Source organism: Nipponia nippon, unplaced genomic scaffold (assembly GCF_047370975.1).
Source record: "Nipponia nippon isolate SJK-2023a ecotype South Korea unplaced genomic scaffold, ASM4737097v1 scaffold_1, whole genome shotgun sequence".
Taxonomy (NCBI): Eukaryota; Metazoa; Chordata; class Aves; order Pelecaniformes; family Threskiornithidae; genus Nipponia; species Nipponia nippon.
Genome location: NW_028262290.1, coordinates 114,036,905 through 114,063,015, shown reverse-complemented (window position 1 = coordinate 114,063,015; position 26,111 = coordinate 114,036,905). Strand labels below are relative to the sequence as shown.

Genomic DNA, 26,111 nt, shown 5'->3' with positions numbered 1-26,111 from the left:
AAGTATTTCTGAAGAGTACATGCAGTCCTTGTGAGAAGTAAGGTGAAGTGGCAGGTAGCATAGGTGCCTTCTGGGTTCTTGTCTGAAACAAATGTGCACAAGCAGTGAGGTAGGGCTTTCTGAAGGGATGCTGCATCTTGCCAGCAATTGTATTCCTTGTGAACTGAGTGCCAAGAGACTATTCTTAGTTATCTCAGGTCGAAGTTACCCCAAAGCGCTCATATCTTGAGAAATTCTCTGCCAAAGTCACTTTGAAAATGTTCTTTTTCAGTTGAGTCATTTGTTCCTGTGTTTTGAATAGGGGCCTGTGGTTTGAGAGAGGATTTTCACGATTTCCTGCATCTTGTAGTGTCAAAAAAATATGAAATCTTAATAGACATAAAGCTTTCTGATATTCAAATGCCACGGCTTGAACTAAAATAAGTATTAGGCTTGCTTTTACTTCTCCTCCTTATGTGTCCTTCTTAAAGACTGTTATCAGTAGGGGTCTGATGCTTGCAATAGCCAGTATTCTAAAAACATATTGTATAAGTCCACTTCTGTAATGACATTTATGTGCCTGATTCCCACTAAAACAATTCATATTTAAATGCCTAGTAGAATATGGACCTTCATTCATTCATACCTTACAAATATTAGAGATGTGTAAGAATTAATTTTATTTTTTTTCTGTGGAAGACAAATCATCCTGTATCATATCAAAAGGTCTAATTAGTCTTCTGTGAAAGATATCTTTCAAAAAAAACCCCAAACCTAAAAGGTCTAATTAGTTTTCTGTGAAAGACATCTTTCAAAAAAAACCCCAAACCTACAAACAACCAGGCAGTGGCTACCTTTTTTTTTTTTTTTGACTGATAATGTCTGCACCTCTAAATGCTTCAGCAGCAGCATGCAAGAGGATGCAAAATGCTTCTACGTAGGCTTTTACTTTGCTATTCTTCCATGGTTGCAATGCGGAATATTGCACTACATTATATTAGAGTATACCTACCCAGTGATTTGGATGTTAAATTTTGCTGTCTTGCATTAGTTTTTTCAAAGCAAAAATAAAAAAGAAGACAAATTTCAAAGGCAAAACCAAGATGAAAGACAAAATACTGCTTTACACTTTTAGCAACAGATGGAAATCTGGACTAAGAGAACTGAACTTTAAATTACATCAAAAAATGTCCAAGAGCAAGTTAAATAGCTTTCTCATTCAGATTTTATTTGAACCTGTCACAGAAAGCACACATTTTCTTTTCTCTTGAATTAATGTACTAGTTTGAAAAGTATCCTAGTCCTATGCTGTTTGATGTGACTTCTCTGAGGGATGAGTATCTGATTTTTCATGCTTCCTGGGAATCTCTAATCATACAGGACTTTATCATTATATAGGATTTTACGTTCTAACGGGCATGCATACAAATATTTCTGGTTGCTGTGGGAATGTCAGAAAGATCTCACAGATGCATCCTGAAGTGTTAAAGCTAATGAAAAACACAGCTCCTCATGGGCTGTCACAGACGAACCAACTGGGTGCCCTCTTCTTGTGTTCAGATTCTCTCTCTGGGCATTTGGACCTTGACGCTGACTTTTGCTACCTCTCCTCATAGGCCTGGGGTCTTTCGTAACAGCTCTCTCGCAATTAAGCAACTAAACAATCAACAGATGTAGAACAGGTTGCAAACATGGATTAAGACTAAGAAACCTATTGGAGTCAGATGAAATTCCTTAAGTCACTCTCCCAAGGGCCACGCAAGTGTTTTCCAGACTAATGAAAAAACTCAGCTTTTTCTCAGTTTCTTTACAACGATGGTTTTGGAGAATACAAAAAGGTAGTAAAATGCAGTCTCTTGCACAGTAAGAAAGCAGGCTAGAAAATCAGATAAATTATTTATTCCTGTATTAAGTGCTTGGAAGGGATGCAAGCAAAAATGGTGTGAGGCCATTTAAACAAAAAGATCCTCATATGAGGAAGGGCATCACAATCATGTCCAGAGGAAAAAGGATATGAACAACATGTAAGTGGTACATAATACAATAATGAATAAAACAAAAAGACTGTTTCTTTGAAAATAAATGGATAATGACTTAATTTAAGGCTGGAGTCCTACATTTACTCATGCATATGCTTAATTTAGATGGGATAATCCATGTGGTGACCCCAGTGAATAATATGTAAATTTTAGTGGGATTGAGGTATGTTAAATTTGCAAATCAAAGCAATGCTCAGAAATGTTATCTGATTTCCAGGTATTAAGTCTACGAACTCCATTAATTGTTAAAAAGTATGTGTATCAGATGAAAATGTTAAAAAACAAAATCTGTATCACTATTAGGCTTGAACTGAGCTACCCACTTTTGGGAAAGTTATAACAGGCCCACAAGAAAAAATGTTGTTTAGTTCTTATATACAATCTAGCCAAGGTGGCTGCTGTAAAGGCTGGTGTAGATTCATGGTTTTAATTAAACTGTTACCAGAATTTAGACATAACAGAACTTCATAATAATAAAAATTGAAACCTTATTTATTTTCCTGAGAACATAATGCCCCACAACTTTATGTATCTCCTACTTAGGAAAAAAGATTTTTGTAATATAGGTAATTATAAATAAATTTTATTCAGTTCTTGTTTTGCAGGGAACAAACTCATTGCAAAGGATCATAATAATAAAAGAACCCTGTTTAAACTGACTCCACTTAAGTAAGAATGCAGTTTTTTTACCGAGAGGAAACAAACACACTTGCCATACAGCTGGTTAGAGTGTATTATAGAAGCACTTTAAGCTGCCTTGAGGTAAAATGAACGTTGAAGTCAATATCATACACCCACCTGCTAAACCTGCGTGAGAACATTTCTCCTTAAACTTGAGGGCAGTGTGGTGGATGCCCCAAGGGCTGGGGAAGGGGATGCCCAACTGCTTGGGGCGTTGTGCAGCAAAGCTCTGCCTGACGGACGGTGCTCTGTGGACCCTACAGTGAGTTTACAAGACTGGACCATCAACAGATATTTTTTTCTAAATGTAATTCGAGTCTTATAGTTTCATCTGGGTCTTTTGCCAGGTCTGAGGTTGTCCAAAGATGTGTATCATTCCCTGCATGATTTAAGAAACATGGATGATTTACATAGTGCACGAGCCAGGGAAATGATGCTGTGTGGCAGCAAGATTGATCTGTGCTGATGAAGTGCTCTGGATGACAGTTTCCCATAGGTGGAGCGAGTGCAGGGTCCCCAAAAGGTCCCCGTGCTCAGGGCCTTTGCCACAGAAGCATGTGAGGATCAGCACACCTGATGCACAGCAGGGTCTGGGGGGCTGGCAGTTGCTTCATTAATACAGTAGCCTGGAAATAAATGACTGTCCGGATATGTTGTGTGGCAGCCCTGCAGGGACCCTGGGGTGCCACCAATAGGCCAAGGTAGGACAGCAGGGAAATAACACATGGGAAGGTGAGGACAAGCTGCAGGGATGGTGCAACTGGGAGGACTGGCGTGAGCTGAGGAGAGGGGCCAGGAGAGGTGGGAGGCAGTAACCCAGCCCTTCAGTCCCCTGTTCTCTGGGTGTCACTTAGTAAGTGGTTGTGTGCAAAACTTGGATATAATTACACAGAGTGACAGTTGTGTGTTCTTCTTGGAAAAGTGCCAGTGTTTTCATTTTAAGTAGGGTTCCTGCTCTGTGATTACTTGCAAATACTCCGTTATGTGAGCCATACAGTAGAGTAGATGGCTTTTAGCGACTCCTGAAAAGTAGAGAGAAGACTCTGACTAGACACCATTTACATTGTTTTTTGCCATTCAGAATACATATATATTACAGCTTGTTTGAAAACAGAGGGCCAAGATGAGCCCTCACAACAGTGGCATGCAAACTCCTTGGACTGAGTTTCGCAATGGCAATGTGAGATTGCTGAGTCTGCAGTGATGATCCAAAATACATGTGCTGCTCAACAGCAGTGAGGTGTGGGTTCTTTCCAGTCGGTATCCATCAGCTCACGGTGCTCGGGGTTTGTGAGGGACCTCTGCTTTCCTCAGTACAGGTCCTGGTGTGGCTTTGGGGGGCATCACCCGCTCTAGATGTATTCTGGTTTGGACAGGACCTGCATCTCCTGCCCTCCATCACTCCTGTCCCGGAAAGTTCCCCCCAGCCTTCGTGGTCTTCTTTCCCTAAAAAAAATAAGGAACGGTCAGAATTAAAACAGGTGAAAACAGGTAGTGGATTTAGGGACTGTGTTTATGTGTTCCCTCCCTTCTTAGGGGGTAGTCAGAGTGACAGTAAAGGAGCAATACTCGAAAGGGGGGCAGAGGCGGTTGCTGAAGAGGCAGTAGATGAGGGGGTTGATGGCACTGTTCAAGGCTGGCAGGTTCTGAATGATCACGGATGCGTAGAAGCGCTCTTTGGTCTCAGGCAGTATGTTGAAGTTGTCCAGGATATCAAAAAGAAAGTAAGGGCTCCAACAGAGAACAAATGCTGGAAGAGAGACAGAGAGAGGAAGGGCTCGACATTGGATAGTTTAGCTATTTAGGGAGGTAATCGCACACGCATAGAGAGACTGTCATAACACATAAATATTTGTTCATGCAAAAAAACCCTCTTCCTATTCAGGGTCTTATTTAAGAGAATAGTTATTAGATTGTGCTTTTATTTGTCTTTATTTTTATTTTAATGCCCATAAAATATATTATGTGTGCTCCTCTAAGTGTTTAGAGTGCTCCCTCTAGACATATTGAGGCACTTTTGAACACTACACAACACATAAAGGGTAAATAGGTAGCCAGTTAAAGCATCATAAGTTATAGTGAAGTGCTCTTTTAATGGTCCCCTGAGTGAGCAGCCAATCTAAATGTACACATCACTGAAGTGCTGCTCCGTGACAGCGCTGCCTGTCACAGCAACCTATTAAAAAAGGGCTCTTAGACACCCAGGAGGAAGGAATGACACCCTTTCACACCACATTACAGCAGACCAACATGTCATTTGGCATGCTGTTTGGAGGTGCTGTGTACATGGAGCGTGCAGGAAGACTCTCTTAATTCCTATACTGAAATATGAGAGATGAATTTGGGGAAGGGAAGAGAGGACTGCATTGTTCATAGCCCCTGCTTTTGTTCAGAGGTGGTAGAAATAAAAAGGCCATAGGTTTACCTTTATTTGCAAACATAGGAAACGAATCTGCCCCTCACAAATTTCTGTGTCATCTCCTTTTACAAAGGCTTTGGATTAAAGATTTACATAGGAACACTGAGGCAGTTCACTCAACTAAGCCGTAAGTATCTGAGTTGCAAATACACAGGAATCTGTGAAATCAGACTCATGATCTTTCCCTGACCCAAATGAGACAACAGAGCAACCCCATGCTTGCTTTCTTGTTGCATTAGTCAGTATTTCTTAGGTGGCAGTTAGCCGAGCGCTCACTGAATGTGCAAGGAAGAGGTAAACTCCTCTCCAGTTTTCTAGAGTAACCAAACCATCAGTGTCTATGCACAGATACCAGCAAAATAGCAATATGTATTGTCAGGATGTAGATCATAGCACTGACTACGCAGAACTTCAAGTGGCTTTAAAGAAATCCATGAATGTTAGGTGCCTTAATCTGCATGTCGAGAGATGCTGGGTGACTAATATTATCAAGGTCCTTTGAAATACTGAGCATCCAGGTGAGCTCTTGACATCTGATGGCGTTGCAATAGTAGTTGTTTCTGACAAAAGCTTTCTCTGATCGCCACACAGAAAAGTTCAGACACAGACTGTTCTTGGACATCTGAGAAGCATGAATCACACCAGCCTTTCTCACGTCTGCAGAAGCTACTGCTAAACAGTGAGATAAGCACCTCAGTAGTAGCTATTATCACAATATCATGCAATCTGAATTTTGTGTAAGGTTGGAAAGAGGGGCGATCTCTTTTTCAGTGGTAGGGAATGGCTGTCAGCCCTTGGGAATAAATAGCTTCAGTCGCCTTCCTGCCTGTCTCTGGCAGCTAATCAGAAGCCCTGTGTGACGCTGCCTTTATTTATCAAGACAGAATGTCAGCCTCCTAATTCCATCGGAATAATGTCATCTCCCTGGGAAACGGAGGACACCTGCACTGAGTCATCTGCTGCCCGGTAGTGAAAAGAGAGCTCGTTCTTCCCACCTCGGCAGGCAAGATGCTTCTGACATCAAATTCAATTGCTCTGCATCCCTCACTTCTCCTTCCTCTCCCTTGCACTGTCCCAGCACCTAACATGCCATACGTAGTCTCTAAGCCTAAAAGACAACTCGGTTGCCAAGTCTTTTGGCAGCCTGCATGGGAAGGAGATGACCCCTTCCTTTGTTCCTTTTAGGCAATGTCCCTCCTTTACTTTCTTTATGCACATGAGGGGCTGTGCATATAATTTCATTTGAGGCTTATGTCAGATGCCTAAAATAGGAGCTTATCAGCCAGAGCAGAGGGAAAGGACAAGGTCAGAAGGCAAGTCAGGGGGTCTAAGTAAAGCTCATTCTCTGAGCCATCTACTGCATCTTATCTGCTGACGATGAAGGGAGCTGAGGAAGACCAGCTTCCTAACTTCAGCATCCTTCCAGCTACCAGCTGTAGGGTTTTTCACTTACCAAGGATAATTACGATGCTGTACTTGATTGCTTTCACTTTTGCCCTGGATATGAACCCACGACTGGTGTAGCCAGCAGAGGTTTTGCCACCTGGAGAAAGAACAGTTCAGCTAGTAAAAGATGTGGATGTGTCCGTGCACGCCTCTGCAGGACAGCGATACGTAGCCCATCACTCCCTGGTGTCAGGCAGGGGCTCAGTAGTAGTTCCTGAAATCCAGACACTTGCAAGCCTGCTCAAGTTGGACACTCAAAATCTGAGCCACCCAAAATCAAAAGGGGAAATGTCAGCGGATGAGATCTTCCTGAAGCATTGCGGCAGCTGGGTATTCCTGATCCTCGACATTTAGTCGGGAAAACCACCGCCTATGTGCCCAACTATATCAGTCTAATAAAAACGATGCACCATCACAGCTACAAAAACACAACCAGAGTGGTGTTACAGGAGACATTTTCTCAAAGGAACTGGCAGCTATAGTTAAGAAAAGAGAAGAAACAACCTGGCAAAACAGACTACCTGTTCACTTTTAACTGCATTTCAGTCCGAAGGATTTTAAAAGCTACATGCTCCATTCCCTCAGCCTCTTACTCTTTTTGATGCTTTGGATAATCAGTCATGCATTTTACTCTCCATGTTGACTCAGTAATGAAATACGAAATGCTGTTAGACTAGCTTTTCAGAAGTGAAGTGTGGCTTGAATTGAGAAGCGTATTCTATTCAGTCTCATACCAAGGCTGGTTGATCTCATTTCCTCTGAAGTCACACTAATGTCTCTGAGAATCAAGTTCCATATTTGAATAACAGTACCAGCATGATTGCAATAATATGCCTGATTTCATTATTAATGTCAATTTGCTGTTCATGTTGCTGGGTCAGAATAATTAGGTTCACCATAGTGAATACACAAGAAGGTCATTTTTTATCAAAACATCTTTAAACTCTTGTAGTCCAAACTTAGGACTGGAATTTTGATTAACGTAATTGGAAATGACTCTGTGTACACAACTTCTTGCACCTCTTATAAAAACAGCATATCAAGGCTGTGTTTGTAAAGAAAAAATATAGATAAAAATAATGTGGTTTTGCTATCAGTGAAACATCCCATGTAGAAGCTTGAAATTAGTCCATATGTAATATTACTGGAAATCACTTGGTGATTTATAGAGCAGAATACACCTCCTGGATGAGAAGAACGACTTTTTTTTCAAGACTAGTTAATACCAATTGTGTCATGAAGGCAAGATCATTAGAAATCAGTCCTGCTCAAGCTTTTCAAAGAAGGAGTAAATCTTAGATTATAGTTGATAGATGTCAGGTTATGACATAAGGATATCCGAATATGTGCAACATCACATTAGGACACTTCCTCCTGTAACAGACATGATCCATGATCCTGCTTCAGACAAGTACCAGCAAATTGCTCCCAGTGGTTTGATGTGTTTCCACTCACCACTTGGCTGCACTAACTGGTTGTGTGCTCTTACAGTTGCATTGTAAAACCCATTAGTGTAAATGAATGTACTTTTCTTCATAACTAATAGGAAAGGCAGCTGACAAGTGAGGATCTTGAAATGATGTGTGCTCTTTGCCAAAATGGCTCAGAACAGTCCAAAAATGTTTATGGTCTTGGGGTGGAAAGCTCAGCTCGTTTTATGGCTTTCCATAGCCAGGAGTTTCTGAGCTTGACCAAAATCCAGAGTTGCAAGGCCATGTGAAAACACAGAAAAAGTGTTATCTAAGTATATGCTAGAAAAAAATTATTCTGGAAATGGGCAAAATTCTAGGAATGGCAATTCTAAGTTCTAGAATAAGGATTTTTTACTTTTTAATTATTTTCTTGCAGATGTTTTCTATCATTTCTCTAAGGGGGATTTAGTGTCAAAGGAAAGGAGGTAAATAACATAAAAAAGAGTTACGAATGAGCATTACAGAAACCCCGTTCCCACCGCAGTGATGGGAGCCCAACGCGACACTGCATGTCCAGCTATTCCCAGATTTGGGGGGACCAGCCGGATTCGTATCACGAGGCTGGAGACACGTGTGCTGAGACTCACCAGGGCAGCTGGATATGATGATAGCCTGAGCTTTGCTCTTCATCCAGATGGTTCGAATCACGATTGAGTATATGACGCTACAGAAGGGAGAGAGTCATAAGTATTATGAGGCACGGTAAATTTAACTGACATCCCAGTCATTCGTGCTCTATGAATACACTTATCTATGTGTAAGGAGCTCATAGAGATGATGGGACTGCATAGGAATAATAATGACAACAACAATAATAAATAAAATGTGACTCTCCCGTAGTAATTTTCAGAAGCAGATCTGGAGAATTTTCACTATGGAAGTCATTGTTGTCCTGGCTTTGCAGTTGTCAAATCTGAGGCTCAGAGGAATGCAGTGATTTGGCCAAGATCTCGCAGGCAAGAGCTCGTTGGGGATTTTGAGGTAGCTGAGGCCAAATCTGCCTGTGTACCAGCCCCAGGACACTAGCCCTGAAATGGGGGAAGCAAGGGGAGGGACCTGTTTTTGCTGCATGTACGCTTCTGTTTTGGTATTACTTTTGTGAGTATGAAGCTGACAAATACAATGGTACCTTGGGGAATTTGACAGGGGCAAGATCCATGAGAAATGCAGTTAAATACCGCAGTGCTCACTTTCAGGTCTCAAGGTCCTGGGACAGAAATTGAGGAGGACAGAATTATTAGGTAGATGGGAAGAGTTAGATGATTCAAAACCAGATCCACCACAATTTGCATATTTAGAGGGGAATATACATATACTTTCAATAGGAAAGATGAAAAGTGCCCTAGTCCACAATGACCTCGAATAGTTATGACTTTCCCTAGGCAATAATTTAATACAGAACAGGTAAAAATAATTCCTTCAAGCTGAAGAGCTGTTTGAACCCACATCCTGGATGAGCATGTTACCTTTTCAGCAGTTTACATAAAAAAAAACCCGAGGCCTTGCCCTGTCTGCCTTTTCTCCTGCAAGCATGCATAACATGCAGCTAAAATCACTAAGCAACAGCATACTTTCGACTGGTGTTTTCCGTTTTAGTCTGCTAAAGAGACAAAAATAATTTAAAAATATTTCAGCTAATGCACTCGGGTTGCCATGTTTTCCTGATGTAGAAAACAAGCATTGTAAAAGGAATCATCGTGTGCTGTTTGCAATACACCACAGTGTTTTGGGGAGCCTGGGGCAACCTGACCATTAATTGCCATAAACCTTAGCGGTGACTCTGTGAAAAAGGTGCAACTACGGAGATTATTTCAGGGTGTTTTATAGAGACAAAAATGCCTCTTACTATCATGTGGTTTATTTTCATTATCAGAAGAGACATTATTCACATTAGAGCTTTCACACTGATAAACGAGCCTTTCCTACAGCACCCTCAATTCCTAGACATGCTTGCAAAGGCAGTATTTGTGTGCCTTGGAGGTTTCCCTTCTGTGGAAGTTAGAGCCATCTGGTTTCTAGGCTCAATAGGTGAAAGCCGGAAATTCAATGTGCAAGTCCGGGCTGTGCAGGAGAGCGGTAGCGTACTTGCCCAGTGATGATTTTGCATGCATCTGCCACGGACTCCAGCTTGCCCTCCTTAATCCCTTCAAAGGTCCAGCATGGCTCCCAGCTGACTTGAACATTTTCCTTTATCTCCTGGCTTTTCAACAACCTGTTTATTTGTCAGCTGGTGCACTTGAGAGTTCCTTTGTACTTTGTACTGACAATGGTGGAAAATTCATGTATCATTTCTCCTTTGATTGTTCCAGTGAATAACAATGTATTACAATGATAATTTTTGTCATCTCAAGAAAATTTCCAGCCAGCTCCTAAAAGTCCTGTTTCTGTTTTCTCCCTAGCCTGCTGTCTGTAGCCTGACCTTTTTATTTGCAGTTGAAACAATATCCCCTCTGATGCAGACCTGCATGTGTCCAGCAGGACACATCCAGAGTTGCCTAAGCATCAGGACGAAGGAGCCTAACTCTGTAGTCAAAATATTCAGACTCCCTACTTCCAGCTAAGTGTCACAAGGATTGAATTACCAAGTCAGGCTCCTCACTTGCTTTCCCTCCGACCCCAGAAATCCTGCCCTCTTGGCTGCAGAGTCTGGTAGGAGCATCCCTTTCACCAGATGCAATTATAGCAGCTGTCTTCTTCACTTGGCATTTCACGTATGAGATTACATGCTGTTTCATTTGAATCCTTAATTTTTAGAAGTCCAGGGGAAAGTTTAATTCCTGGTTTAATCCAGTGGCTTCTAAAGTGCTGCCAACATAGTGGATTTGTACTGGTGTTTTTGGTGTTCATCTTTCTTTTCTCTATAGCTGGATTCACTGGAGCCTTCCTTATCGGGAGGGGACCAGAGATGGTGTAGAGCTGTTCAGGGTGGGTGTCAGGAAAGACGAGTCACTTGTCATGCTAGGTACACTTCCCAGCAACTGCTTTGTCAGCCACAATTATGCCTTTATGCTTTGATCTCTCTGGGACTCCAGATCTTATTAGTGCCTAATCTTTTTTTTGTTTCCCCAGCTATGCTGGCATGGAGCTAAGAAACTGGAGTTTCCAGAAATGTGTCACCCAAAGCTTAAGATCATAAAAGGCATTTGCATGTGTGTTTCAAAGCCACAACAATAAAAAGAGAACACTTATGGAACAGAAGTTGTATTTTTTGTACAAGGGAAAAGCAGGTTTTTTTCAGAATGCATTTGTAGCTTCTTTCTTTCTGTAAAAGGCAGCTGAAGGAAGACATGACATCTCAAAGGGTGGGAAGAAATTCCCACTTGATGGAAAATGAAGTGGCAGGTGAGCAAAGAATAGCGGCGGACAGATGACAACTGATATTCAGATGGACAGGAGGGTGTTTGGCAATGGTCTGCACCACTCTGACCGTTTCGTATTGGCCTTCGCTGCCAAGATGTAAAAGCACACCGTACGCATTGCCACAAACCTCATTTTCCAACACATGTAACATGCCTGCCTGCTGCTTGCTCTTATCTCCACTGAAAGCACTGGGAGATGTGATGCATAGTTCGTTAGGTCCAAATGTTGTCAGGTTTCTTTGTGTCTGTATGTTCGTAGTGCACTGGTCTTCCAGCCCTCACTGGGGATTCTTGGGGGCTATACAAACATGTGCTGTAGTCATTTTAACGCCTACTATGATATTAAAATACTATATGAGTTGTTGTGACCCATTATTTGCAGGTGAGAGACCTTCCAAAGGGAAGAAAGAGCTCAGGTGGAATAGCCAATCCTGGATGGAAAAATAAGCCAAGCCTTTTTAAGAAGGAGCTGCTCAGGCTTTGAAGACCACAGGATAGAAAGGACATGCTGTTGATCTGAAAATGCAGCAATTTTTCTAGCTCTGATAAGATGCATATCTGGAGAGGTGGCAGGAAAATACAAGAATATGGTTCAGACTGTCGATGTATCTCAGCAAATTAAATTCATTGTATCTGCAAAAGCAATTTAGCTTGATCCAGATTCTGAAGGACTAAGATGCATGTTCATTGTAGCATGTTATTAGTTAATGGTGGTGCTTAATACAGCCCCATTGGTAATTACAGCGGTTTTTTGTCCATGTAAATAACTAACTTATGGTTAGTCATACAAATGCTACCGTAAATAGTCCCACTCCATATTTATTTTTAATTATTTTTTTTTTTTTAAATAAAATGTCTTCTGGTAAAGCTATGTATTGACATTAGCAATCGTAAGAGTTACTGATCTGCCCACTCTTTAAATACTTTTTTTTTTTAAATGATTGCATTATGATAGTGTCCCACCCAGCCTCAGCATTTACTAGTAAAATGAGCCTTTACCATGGTGAAAAGTACACCTAAGCTCCCTGCTAATTGCTTGTATTTATCATCCAGCATTGCCTATTGTTCCTTGTACTTTATTTGTGCAAAGCGATGCAGCTGCGTTATGTTCTATGGTAGCTAATTTACAACACTAGTTATCCAAAGACAAAAGGCATATGTAACTTCATCATTGTAGGCATGTGTATGGGTAAGTTAATAGACAGGTAGATATTGGAACATATGTGCAAGATCTAGGGTTTTTTATTTAGAAATGGAAATTGCAGGCAAAAATGATTGTCCTCGCTGAATCAAGCACAAAAAATAACCTTTGCTATTTTTATTAATGGTATTTTTATTCCCTTTATTTGATTTAATTCAGACAAATACCTTTTATTTAACCTATTTTTTATTTCATTGCAATGTCTTGGTTTTAGATCCATATTTTTCCTTTTAGCTGATTCTGGTTTTTCCCTTCTAATTATTTTTCTGCTGCTCCAAAGCAAATGTTCTCTTTGGAGTTTTGATTTTAAACAGCAGATGGATATTTTTTCCTCTGTGCTTCAAGAGGAACTTTTGCAATTTTTTTTAACCTGAATTTGGAATTATGCTAGATAAATACCTATGTATTACATTTATGGGGTTAAAATATAAAAAATATATTTGGCAATCATGAATAACAGCTAAAAAGACTCTGAATTTCTGGATACTCAAGTGCTAGAATATAATTATGGTTTGGCACAGAGCAGCAATACGGCATAGAAACACAGTAGCTCTCCTGTCTCCCCATCACAGAACCTGAGGGGCCCAGGTACAAATATTTGCAGGAGAGAAGTATGTAATCTTGGTTTGACCCATGTTTAACCTCTGTTCAGCAATGCACCAGAGGTATTCAGCTATCACAGATACTGTCTGAGCTTTGCTTGGCATATCTTGGTGTAGGAGAAATGGCTTTGGTTACAGCTGATGACACTTGTCCCAGACTAGGAGAGAACTGATTACTGCAGGTTGCCTGATTACTTTTTCTGAATTTTATGGGGTTTGGTAGGTTGGCAATATCAACTGCAGAAAAAGTGATAGATTAGTCTAAATAAGAGGGAAGAACAGGCCAAATTTTTAAGCACTGTAAAGAAGAACCTGCCTCAGGATCTGTGGCCCTCCCTGACTAACACTGAGATAGTGGGCAGGAGGGGAGCTTTTACATGAAAAGAACAAATATTCTCCCCTTTTCTAAGCTCTTAAAGATAACCATGCACTTGGGTTAAAAATCTAATCACAGCTTTTTATTCTCTTTTCATATTCAGGTCTTGTTCGTTTGTATTATAATCAGATAAAAAAACTCACCACAAAACCACAAGCTGCTTGATAACTGATTGCTGATTCTTCAGTGGTGAGGAAGAGGTGGGAACAGACCTCCCAAGTATTTAAATCTTTCAGGGCTTTTGCAGTTTTGTTCATAGATTGCCTTTTTATAGATACGTTAAAAAAAAGGAACGGATTGTTGTTTTTTTCTGGTTCGTATTTTGGCTTGGGACCTACAGGGTTTGCTCACACCACACCTGGGGGATTAGCTCATCAGTGGAAGGGTTTTCCAGACTGAACATAAGGTTATCAGCTAAATAATTCATTCCACAGGCTGCAGTGTTATGAATAACACAACTCCCGTGACTTAGTTGAAGGCTGCATCAGGAACATGTGAAATCAGCTCTGCCAAGGGCGCTGAGGGATGGATGAGAAAAGCTTAAAAGATGATGGTACCTGGACTGTAGCAAGTGAAAACTGCTCAGCCAAAGCGGCATATCTAGCGTGGAATTAAGTCCTGCACCTGGAAAGTAAAATTTTATCCTTTGTATGCACTTCAGATGAACTGTGCCAGAAAAAGTGCTGTCATCAGTGAGCTGCTTTGCTCTAGAGGTTAGTTTTTCAGCAGATTCAGGTGGCAGAACTAATTAAGAATTAACTCCACCAGCCAGTGTCCCACATTGTGTCAGGCACCTGCCGTGCAGCTAAATCAGAGTGCTTCAGCAGAGAAAATAAAGTAGCTGTGCAAACAAAATGAATTATTGCAGAAAAGGTCTTATTATTTCTCTGTGTGCACCCTGCCTCACTTCCTCAGTAAGTGTGGCATGTGCCTTGGCTTCTGGTTTATTTGTATTACCAGCTTCTTAGATACTGCTCCTTGACTTTTCATAGAATCATAGAGTGCTTTGGGATGGAAGGGACCTTTAAAGATCATCTAGTTCAACGCCCCTGCAATGGGCAGGGACATCTTCAACTAGATCAGGTTGCTCAGAGCCCCACCCAGACTGTCCTTGTTTCCAAGGATGGAGCATCTACCACCTCTCTGGGCAACCTGTTCCAGTGTTTCACCACCCTCGTGGTGAAAAATTTTTTCCTTGTGTTTAGTCTGAATCTACCCTCCTTTAGTTTAAAACCATTACCCCTTGTGCTGTTGCAGCAGGCCTTGCTAAAAAGACTATCTCCATCTTTCTTGTAGGCCTCCTTTAAGTATTGAAAGGCTGCAATAAGGTCTCCCTGCAGCCTTCTCTTCTCCAGGCTGAACAACCCCAGCTCTCTCAGCCTTTCCTCATAGGAGAGGTGTTCCCTCCCTCTGATCATTTTTGTGGCCCTCCTCTGGACCCACTCCAACAGGTCCATGTCTTTCCTGTGCTTTCCTGTTGTGGCCTTTTTTTAACAACATCTTCAGCTAAAGGCCATTAAATTAAAAAAAAAAATCACAAAATGCCTGCCTTCATTTACTAAATAACACCTTTCATTTTTATAATTAATCTTTTGACAGAGTAACACACAACTACAATGTATGTGATCTATCTCACTCACTCTTATGAAACAGCATCTTATTTGTCGTCAAACCTACTGTGCATCTGACAGTATTCGGTGGAACAAAACTTTTGCGGAGAAATTGAGTCCCTGAAGACATTAACAGCCATTCCTGCCATTCTTTAGCTGCAAACTGCTTACCAGAGTATTTATATGCTGCAGACACATTAGGGGGATTAGCTTTAAACTCCTGGACTGCCAAGAAATTTTAAAGAAATAGATGTCACGCCTTGAGGCTACGTTGACACATGTTTTACAGATGCATCAGCTGGGAAGTTGCAACCTTCAGTTGTATGCTTGAAAGTTGAAAAAATGTTCTAAAATAAATAGTCAGTTCTTTCCAAACTGAATAGTATTTTTTCATAATGTCTCTGCTGACCTTGCCCTGATGGTAATTCTCTTTTTATATGGTTTTAGAAAATCCTCCCTATTCTGAAGAAAATAGTATCACTGACAACTAGAAATAAATGGGCACAAAAAGTCCTTCCCTGGCTCACCCCCCTTCCCTCCTCCCAGTGCCCAGTACCACTTAGGATCTGTCAAGAATTTGACTTCTGCTGGCAAGGACATGGGAGCATTTGTGTTAGTGTACACTGAAACCAGGAACGTGTTTGGGCAGGCAATGGGCACCGCTCTCCCCTGTGGCTCCGAGGCCCGCATTTTAAGTTCCCGTCCTGCCATAAACTTCTCCTGTGAAAGTCGCTTAAGGTTAAAGCCACAAAAATTTTAGGATGCTTTATTCATGTCTCAGCTGTCAGGGCAATCTCATGAAATGCCAGCTTTACTGACTTTCCCCTTCCCTCATGTCTTCATCGCCTTCTTGCTTCTGGGGATTTACTGTAAAGCAAGTCACAGAGCTGATCTGGTTTGAATATCTTCCTTTGGCAGGGAGGAGGGGAGCATAATGTCAGCAGCTCTGAAAAATTTGTTGCTATGTATCTTGGCCTTTTCTTGTCAAACAAGTATATATGCCGTGTAAAAAGGAGTGGCTGATCTGTAATAGAAAGCATGCAAATCTGTAAGTTTGAGTGTGAAAGAGATGTTTCATACACCTGTGGAATGACTGATAGCTGGACACACTATGGGCTTTTTTCCTAAAACACTTAAGATGCTGGCTAGAATTTCCTGATTGCTAGCTACTTGAGAAAATTAATACCAAAACTCCTCTCATAGTAACAGCCAGCCTCAAAGTTTTCTAGTGCCATTTCTTTTGCACAGTTAAATTACTTTTTGTCCCTTCTCTGTGTGTTTATTCTTTTTGCTGCTAGTGCTGGGCTGCAGATCCACCCACATTTTTACTTACATGTTCCCAAGAATATTTTTTGGTTTATTTAAAACTAGGCTGGTTTTAAGACAGAGAAAAACATACAAAGAGAAAAGATCCTGTCTAAGAAGGAAGAGCAATTGGACGATATGGGAGTAGTTTTTCTGTATTGTTATCATGTCCTTTCTTTAAGGAGAACTTTTAATGATTTTGTTTGTTATATCTGTGCAATCTGGCACAAAAATGGAAGGTTTAGCAAACTGATGTGTTATGAACAAAGTATAAAAACTGTCCCTTCTCTCTAGGAAGCAACACTGGTGAATGTTAAATCCGTATCAAAAAGTCAGCTAGATGAGTTCCAGCACCACATGGTTTTGATTCTATCAGAGAGAAACTTGTTGCCATTAGAAGATGCAGAACTTAATCTCGGTGATTAAACAGTAAGAAACTTCAAGGCACAATTCAACTGGAAAGGAACTAAAACCATGACATGCTCTTTACTATTTAGCTTCTGTAGCCAGTCCTGTCATCATCCAGAAAAGATCAGCCCCCCGACCCTGCTCTCACCTGGGGTGCTGATGAGCAGGAAGCTAATGGAGACTCATGGCTCATCACCTGCTGGAAAAGCAGATGGACCAAGAGAGATGTCCAAGGGACATACAAACATAGTTCCTCTTTCACAGCCCAAAGAGCGTGTCACCAAATTATAGGGGAAAAAAGGAGTCCCAGCAAGCCATCTTTGCCACAAAGAAGAAGTGATGGACACCAAGAAAACCTATTGTAGCCTTGCTCCTGAAAGAGAATAAAAGGGAAAGAAAGGAAAGGGCTCCGAGAACAAGTTACTGCCACTGGCAGCCTTTCAAGGCAGTTATGAAGCCTCACTCCCCTTCCACATCAGTTTTTGACTGCTCCTTTGCATTGGGAGCTCCTCATGGCTAGATAATTTTTGTTTAACAGCAGCTAATGGCAGTGTTCCAGAGGGAGGCAATAAAATTCACTTATCACTAAGCACAGTCTGGGATATTAGTTGACCTCAGTTTAAAATAGATTCTGCTGCAGATCCTCTTTGTGATTTTGGGCATATTTTAGTCTCAAATATTTGCTGCTCAGGTTTCCCATTGCAAAATGGGAAGAATTTTATTTGCTCGTATTTTGGGAGTGATTGGCAGCTTCAAACGCTTGGAGATTTCTTTCCGATCCTGGTAAAGAAACACTCTTCTAGCACTATGAAGCTTGAGAGCACTTTAAGTTAATTTTAGTTTAATTAGTGTTAAGTGTGGTTTCCTGTTCTATTAAAATTATGTTTTGTCATAATGGCTAGACACTCATACTGGTTTTATAAAGATATGTTTCAAGCCTGAAGCGGTGGAGATAAGTGGACACACTTGGAGATTCAGTCTTTTTTTTCAGAGAAAATGTTTCTGGCTATTAATACCTCATGGAGAATACCCAGGGCAAGTACAGCGACCCGTGCATTACATGATAAAAACCAAAGCAGGTATAAGGCAGGTGTAGAAATGAAATCATAATGAATGAGTAGAAATTAAAGCATTAAGCTGATTGCACACTTGACAGCTTTCACCACACGCTTGCTGACTATGGTTCAGGCTTACCTGATAATGATCAGAGGAATGAAGTACACCAGGAAAGCCACCACCGTCATGTAGGGTATCCAGTAGGAGTCATCAGGCCAGAGAGCCCAGCACTGCACTTCCCCATTGGAGAGCTGCCGTTTCCCAAAAATAATCAGGGTCGGTATGGAAAACAGGAAAGAGAGGCTCCAGGCCACTCCAATAAGAACTTTCGCCTGTCTTTCTGTGCAACAGAGTCAAACATATGGTGTTAATGGGGGTGCTGGCACGACTGGCCCCTTGTAGCAGTACTGATAGAAAGGCAGGGAGGAGGAGGAAACTGGGTGAAGAAAGGGAATTTTGGGCTGCAACCGGATGATGCTGAAAAGACTTTAAAGATGAATGGGGATTTCATCTCTTTCTCATGATAAAAAATCATGTTGTTATGGGCTTGTATTTTATATATTCTATTTAAAAGTGCCCATTGAATCTGAAACGCTGTGAGAAAGGCAGTGGTCAGGGTCAGTAAGTCAGAAACATGAGATGTAGATGGTTCCTCTATGCGACCAAGACAATATCATGAATAAATGCAAAGGACCACAGGCCTGCCCTACTGCACGCTCTTACCCTGGCACAGCAAAGCGATGGTCAGTAGGAGGACACAGAGACAGGAAAGAAGAAGGAGTCCTTGTGCTACAGATAACAGAGGAAGGCTGAGACTGGGAAGGGTTACTTAAAACGTAAACTAGGTTGGAGTGTACTGGATGTACTGGTGGGGAAAATGTCCTCCTTGGAATGGAAATTAAACATTTTGATGCACCTTGAAGTGTGAAATCTTGCAAAACACTTCCTATCAGGAAAGAGAAAATGCCTCAGTTCAGGATCGGAACAAAACTGCACAACCAGCTGCCTTTAACTCCAGCTGCAACTTTACTGCCCCAAAGAAATGTGGTCCTGGAGAGCCTGGGCATCTCCTGCAGTTCTCTGCGTCATGGCAGGGACCAACCCCAGCTCCTGTTGATGGGCATATGCCCAAGCCATTCCAAAGGTGGGCGGCTAACCGTGAGACGGGGCAGATGATGGTGGGATGGTGCTCAAGTGCTCAGCCCTGTTTTATCTGCCACAACAGACATTGACTAGGAGATCCTGCTGGACCTCATGGTGAACATCAGGAGCTGAAGGACCTCAAAACATTTGGCAGGTTTGGGCTACTGCTTCCTTTTGACTTCTGGCCTCCTCCGCTGCCAAGTGGGGAAAAATGATGGGAAACCGACTGATGCCTGGTGGCACCCATGGGCTTTTGTAAAAATCAATGGGTTGGAGCAAACAGCCCCAAGGCTTTCATTTTCACAAATCTGCATCTTCTGGCTAAAATCCAGGTAGCTCTAGCCAAAAAGTGTGGGGAAAAAGGGCTGATCTGTGGAATACCAGTGATTCTCAGCAGCAGTTATTCCTCCTGAGTCAGATTGTGAGAGGAACAGATGGGGACAGATTTTTTGATCTGGGAAGCTTTGGTGTTGAAATACTTTATTGTCCTACAAAATACCCGAGGTTGTGTGTGAAATAGAAAATCACTTTAAATTATGCATATCAAGAAGAATGTCTTTCCTCCTTGAAGCTCAAAGAGCAATAAGAAAGTGTGTGGGAGAAACATTGAAAAAGTAATTTTATGCTTTATAAAACATCAGTTGCAAATATTCACTTATCCTGCTCATTTTTAAATGCTACCCACGTTCAGCAAAATACGGTCTTGCTAATCTAGGGCTTAAGGGAACTCTGATGACATCTACGTAAGTGAGAGGGTTAGCTTAAGTCTATAAATATTGCACAGGCAAAGGAGAACTGTAAAGTTTCCCAAAGCATAGCAGAATAAACTTAGCAAAAGGGATATTAAGAGTAAGATTCACAAAATATTTCCTGACAGAAAGGGCTTTTCAGTTGTGAGCTAGCTACTTAAACTACATACATACAAGCCTCAATGGGACCCATGTTTCTATTTCTAAGGGGAAAAGATCATACTTGGATAATATACTTTACTTTTTGCACTGTGTAGCAATGCCCTTAATTTGAAGAGAAGTGGGCAATTGGGGTTGGGCAAGAGTGGTATTTTATCTTTGTGTTTTATAAAACATTACCTGCAATGTTCATTCATTCTTGGTTTTAAATGTCTCTCGTGTTTGGTAGAATATGGCCTTCCTAATCTAAAGTGCTTTACAGGGCACTGATAGTATCTAGGTAAGTACCTTTTTGTTTTATCAGACTGATGCTAATTGGCTGCCTCACAAGCAAGGTTTCTTTATGTTGTTTTTTATAACTGCTCTAATATGCTCTAACTGCCAGCAAATCATATATCTAGAACTATATCAATTATAAATGAAATCAAATAAATAACAGCTTTGGAAATATGATATTCTATTCAGCCAGTCTTAGTGTTTTCCTTTAAAAAGAATATTGCTCTTTAAATGGAGAGTTTTTCCTACTGGGGTGGTCAAGACTAACACCCAGGGTTGGAGCTGGAATCTCAGTCGTGAGCTCTGGCACTGACTCTCTTAAAGGATGTTTTCGTATCACCGTCCCCTTTGCTCTGCTTCTGCCATCCGTGTGCTGTGGCAGTGGTTTTGTGCACATCTGCCTGCTTCAAGCAACATGTGGTGGGGAGGCACCTCTTGTGAGGAGTTTTGCTCCCTGCTACCATGAACGGCAGTGCTATGCAAGCCTTCTGTAAAGTGAGTGCCATTTTAAAATTAGGTTTTAAATGCAGAGAGAGTGAGCTGTTCCAGAATCTCATTGATCTGGTGGACTTCAGCATCATTTGGAGGCCAAAGCCAGGCAAGGGACAGTTTACACCTACTTGGGTTTTGTCTTTTACTTAAGCAGCTTCGTTGTTGCCTGTTGCTTAGTTTTCATACTGTTTGCATATACTTTTTCAACATGGTGAAATATTCATAAAATGTCTTCTGCTATAACTGCTCAGTTTCTTTTCTTTTCAATCTTTATTTTACGATTTTTTTAATGATCCTTTTGGTTATTGAATTAGGTACCTCATACGGTAAATGTGTTAGGATTAGAATGTATAATTCTTCCACATCCTGCACTTTCTGTGGTCATTTATGTATTCGCTAAGTGAGTATAAAATACTTAATTGTTGAAATTTGTTTTCTTAGAAGCCATGCAAAGTAGAGCTCATTGAAAATGCTTTTTAACATGACTCGAGGTTAGTAACTAAACCACAATTTAAAAAAAAATTAATTGTTTAACATTTTCAAAGCAAAATATTTGATTTTTTTTTCCCAAAATGATATTTCAAGGTTACATGGAAACATAATTTTTAAAATTGGTAAGGAGAAACAACTCTTTTGTTTCTCGACTGAAGGATTTGGAGGGATCAGTGTTTCATTTTGGAAAGAAATGTGCCACAAGTTGACTCAGAACTGTTTTTAAAGTTTCTCAGTGTCATCACCAATGACAAAGTTCCATAAATCTCTCTGTTCTCTGCCTGCAGAATAGCTAAGAGGGCATTTCAAAAGCCCCCCACATGACATCTCTGCTAGGAATAGCTGAGTGCAAAAGGTGAATATTTATGTATATTCCAGGAAGTTGTTATGGTAAATATACCTCTCTAGATAGTTCTTTTGAATTTACAGCTGTCTCATGTTTCCTTTTGAACATGATCTTCGCTTGTCCATCAGTGTGTAGCCAGCCCTTGCCAGAGGCAGGTGGGCTTTGCCAGCATTACCTCTGCTTGTGGCCTCTTTCCCCCCCGAGAGCTGCACCCAGCTGATGGCTCTGCTGCCCCTCGGCTGGGTGCAATGTCTGCTCTTCTCCAGTTTTAAAAAGAAAGGAAAAAACTTTATGGCATAGGTATAGGAAGTGGGACTGAGTTAAAAAAAGGCTTTTATAAAGATCTGAGGTGGCTTGGTGTTTGTTTTTTTTTTTTCCAACCTCAAAGTGGTTTGCAAAGATCAACCACCAAATTTTTTACTAGGCCCAGGCAGTAATTTAACAAGTGCTGCTTTTTGCTGTGCCACGTGTGGAGACAAAACATCAGCAAGCCTGTCTCACAGCTCGCCCCGCTTGGCTGGCAGTTGGTGCTTCAGGTGGTTTATGAGCCCTCCCCAGCCTGGCTCAACGTTGGCAGAAGCTGCAGAGCACGCCACGTGTCCCAAAGCCTGCTGAGAAAACCTTGATATCAATTCCCCCTGTCTGAAAAAGTTGGTCTGCACACTGGGGAATATGAGGCTAAATTTCATAAAGTATTTGAAGTTTTCCGACTTTAACATCTGCCAAAGCTGCACCACTGCCTGGGCTGTGATTGATTCACAGGTTTTTAAGGCCAGAAAGGACAATTAATCTGATCCCCTGAATAGAGCAGGCTGTCAAAAGCCAGCGTCACTCCAAAACAAGAATGATATTTGCATCTGATTAAAGTGCATCTTCTGGACCTCATGGTTCTTGTAACTCTTCCCCTTCCTCCCCACCTGTTATTTCTGTTTATTCACTTAGTGCAACATACTTAATGTCCCACTTCAGGCTCTGTAGGAAAGAAATCATGCTCTTTAAATTGTACTGCTAAACAGCCAGGATATATTTGAGTGCTGTAAAAATAACAAATAGAAGAAATTAGAAGAAACAATAGATATCCAAACTTATATGCTACAGCTTTTGAAGTTCTCTTACCAAACTATTGTATGACTTCTCAGTACTGCACTTCTATCCAAATTATTTTTTAGTGTGAATAAATAGACAATATAGCTGTTGCGGCTCCTGGAGTCAGTATAGTTCTACGAGAGATAGCTTTTGCCCATAATAACCTTCTCAAAATGCTGGAAGATAATGAAAACCTCTATACTTTTTAAATGTCATTTCATTCTTTGCTAACACAATGCTTATAAAAACTGCTGAGGGCTAAGTGCAGCTTCATAAATCTCAAAACCACAGCTCCTTTGCCATTTGGAAAACTGTAACGGAGTCCAAATGTTGCTACAGCAGTAATGAATAATTCATGGCGACAAGGTTAAGAATTTTGAAACTAAAAAAGTATCCAATTATATCCACAATGATAGCAAGGTACAGAAATTCTCCTACCTCCTTGCAAGAACTTCATTGGGTAAACTATGGCATGATACCGGTCTATGCTTAGTGACACGAGGACATAAGTCGAGGCATACAGAAGGACCACCTGGGGCAGAAGGTATACGAGGCAGCAGTTGAGACACATTTATTGCAGAAAATAATGCCAGTGAGAACACTGAACTAAGAATATTTGAAAACTTTTACTGGGGAAAAAAAAAAAGAAAAAGAAAAAAACCCCTTGTATTTTCACCCAGACCTTTTTCCTTTATCTTGTCCAAAAAATATAAAATATTTAATATATTTTAATTAAGTGTTTCAACTTTAAATGAACACTTTCAGCATTTATCCCTTCTGATGCTAGAAAAATGTCCATACAGCATTTTTGTTAGAGTTTATTGCTGTGGGGACACAAAGCCATGCAAGCTTGGGCATACAGGGGAGCACGAGGTTTCTATACCTGGAAGTACCGAACGACTCTGCAAACGATATCAGGAGCCATGAAATCTCCAGTGTAGCGCCAAATGATGTCAGTCATTATGTTTATGAGTCCTGTGAATGAATCTGCAAAGAAAATTAACTGAAGAAGCATTAAAAGAAGCAAACACATGACTTCAGGTGAGCGACAGAGGCAGGTATGACCCTCAGATGTACCAGCTCCCTTAGTCTTGAGGGCAGCCATGCCATGGCTGGTCAGCCCAGGATGCTAGAGGAGCTGGAAAAGCCTCAGAAAACACTTAAAGTTTTGTGTATTTATTTTCTTGTTCTCTTAATTTAACGCCAATCCATTCAGAGAGACCAGGCAAGATCCCTCTAAACATTGGAGCCCACAGCTGGTTTCTCATGAGCATGGCTTGCCTCTGCCCTCTGGGCTGTGGTTCAACCTGGCTGGCATTGCAAATGGGTTGGATGAGCTGCACCCTTGAAGTGCCTTTTTCTCTTCATTGCTTATAAAGGGGCATGAGGTCATCAGCTGAGATGGTCACGTCAGCCCTAGGCTGGATGCAGGTCCTGGTGTATACCTGCATCTATACCAAAGATGCCTAAAGTTAACTGAGATCAGTTCCTCCTTGGATAACAATTTGCTTTTTGTGAGTAGAGCTGCATAAAAAAATCACCCATGGGTGTTAATCCCACATATACCTAATCATTTCAAGCTTGCCCATGAGAGACATGGAGGAGGCTGCCTGGTGGGCCTGATCCTGCAGCGTGTCAGGCTCATCGCCACCTGCTAAGGGCCCCCAGGTTTTCCATGTGGTGTGGATAAAATATAGTGTTGGAGAAGTTGTAGGTTAGTGTCTAAGTGCATCTGCTTGATCACAGCTGTGCCAAATATTGAACTATTTAATGTCCTTTTTTCTTTGTCTTTTATTTCACTGTAAAAAGAAATATGTCTCCTGTGAAAGCACCTGGGGTGAAATCCAAATGCTGCTGAAGTTAGTGGAAATTTTGTCAGGATTTTATTCACAAACTTAATTATTTAATGACTGCCCTGCCCTGTCAGCTTAAAGATAACCTGCTTATGCCTGTACTTCTCCTGTAGTCTGCATTCACCAAAATAAATACACCTCAGGCTATCTTTTCTTTTTTTTTTTTTTTTTTTTGAGAAAATCTGAGGAGAAATTCCAGCCTTTGTTCTGTTCTTATTGAACAAATGAACACTCACAGCAATGCAAGTTTTACAAAGGAATTGCAAAAGCTGGTACTGCTGTTGTACATATGGGTGATATTAAGTTTTGTCTTTAAAACCAAGATAATAAAAAAGTTCTCTCCCTGTAGGACAGGATAAATGTTTTAAGTGCTGTTCATGGAAGAAAATGTGCGTCAATCCAGTGTTCTACCGCTTCAAGTAACACAGCATGTTGCTCTTCTTGCACAGATTACCACAAAGGGAGAGAGCAGGTTGGGAAAACATTTTGTGCAATTTGTCAGGACAAAAACAAGTAATACAAAGAAATAGCTTCAATCCATATTTAAAAAATTTAGAGTGGTGAGGTAAAACGTTTCATTTTGATACCACCATTTTACACATTTGAAGACTATCGTTAGAGTTTACTGTGATAAAGGCATTCTAACACCCGTATCAGAAGATTTTCGTTTGAAATGTATGCTTTTGGCAAAAAGATATTTCAACAATTTCAAACCTTTTTTTTTTTGAGCAGTAAACAAGTTGAAACAGTATTTCCAAGCAAACAGGTATGTGTTTGGCAAAATGTGTTTCTTCTAACTCTCCCCTTTGAAATTACAGAAATTCCAGTTATTTCTAACTGGAAATTGAGATCTCAGCTTAATGTTTTAGAAGAAGCAACTTGTTTTGCTTCACTGGAAAACTAGGATTATTTTTTCTGTATCAGTAATCCTTTATCTCCTCTTTTTCTTCAATCCTTTATCTCCTCTTTTTGTTCAAGGCTCAGTTTGAAATGAAATTAGAACAGAAATATAATTGCTGTTGCATGTAACTACATTGCCTCCCTCCTCATGACTTTATCGTTCAATTAATTCTGGCTTGTTTTTTCCTCTCCTGGTGTTTCCCAACCCCGTTTTCTCTCACTTTGCTCTTCCCCTGCCTCCAGAGGGAGGCTGGATCAGAGATGACCTTCAGAAGGCCACTCCAGCCAGCACTCCTGTGGTCTCTGCTCTCCCACCCACCCAAGGCAGCAGAAAATCATGGTTTGAAACCTTACGTTAAATGTTGCACATTGAGTAGAGTGACAGAGCAAGGGATGGTGGTTCCTCTGATGAGTATAGTAGCTTTAAGACTTTATTGAAAAGATTGTAGGTATATATAATTAAGGTCGTCTTTGAAGAAACCATGGAGTTTAAGTGTTTCAAAAAGTGAAATGCATCCTCCAGCAGTGGTTCAAACCCATGACTTCCCCTTTCCTTACTCCTGAATTATTGATTCATATTCTCTCTCTCTTCAGTAATGAAATATTCATTGGTTCAAAGTAATACACATCAATAGAGCTTCACCTCAGGGTATCCTCCAGCT

General features: G+C 40.9%; 1 protein-coding gene across 1 annotated transcript in view; it reads right to left on the bottom strand.

Annotated features, from left to right (window-relative positions):
* Nucleotides 1-2,626: 2,626 nt before the first annotated feature.
* NPSR1 (neuropeptide S receptor 1) overlaps nucleotides 2,627-26,111 on the bottom strand; it is a 62,290-nt gene continuing 38,805 nt past the window's right edge. The window contains exons 3-9 of the mRNA XM_087737928.1: nucleotides 23,580-23,683; nucleotides 23,135-23,228; nucleotides 18,092-18,293; nucleotides 8,624-8,700; nucleotides 6,572-6,661; nucleotides 4,269-4,449; nucleotides 2,627-4,145 (exon numbers count right to left, since the gene is read on the bottom strand). Coding sequence (XP_087594054.1) covers nucleotides 4,052-4,145; nucleotides 4,269-4,449; nucleotides 6,572-6,661; nucleotides 8,624-8,700; nucleotides 18,092-18,293; nucleotides 23,135-23,228; nucleotides 23,580-23,683 — 842 coding nt within the window. The 3' untranslated portion in view covers nucleotides 2,627-4,051. The remainder of the gene's footprint in view (nucleotides 4,146-4,268; nucleotides 4,450-6,571; nucleotides 6,662-8,623; nucleotides 8,701-18,091; nucleotides 18,294-23,134; nucleotides 23,229-23,579; nucleotides 23,684-26,111) is intronic.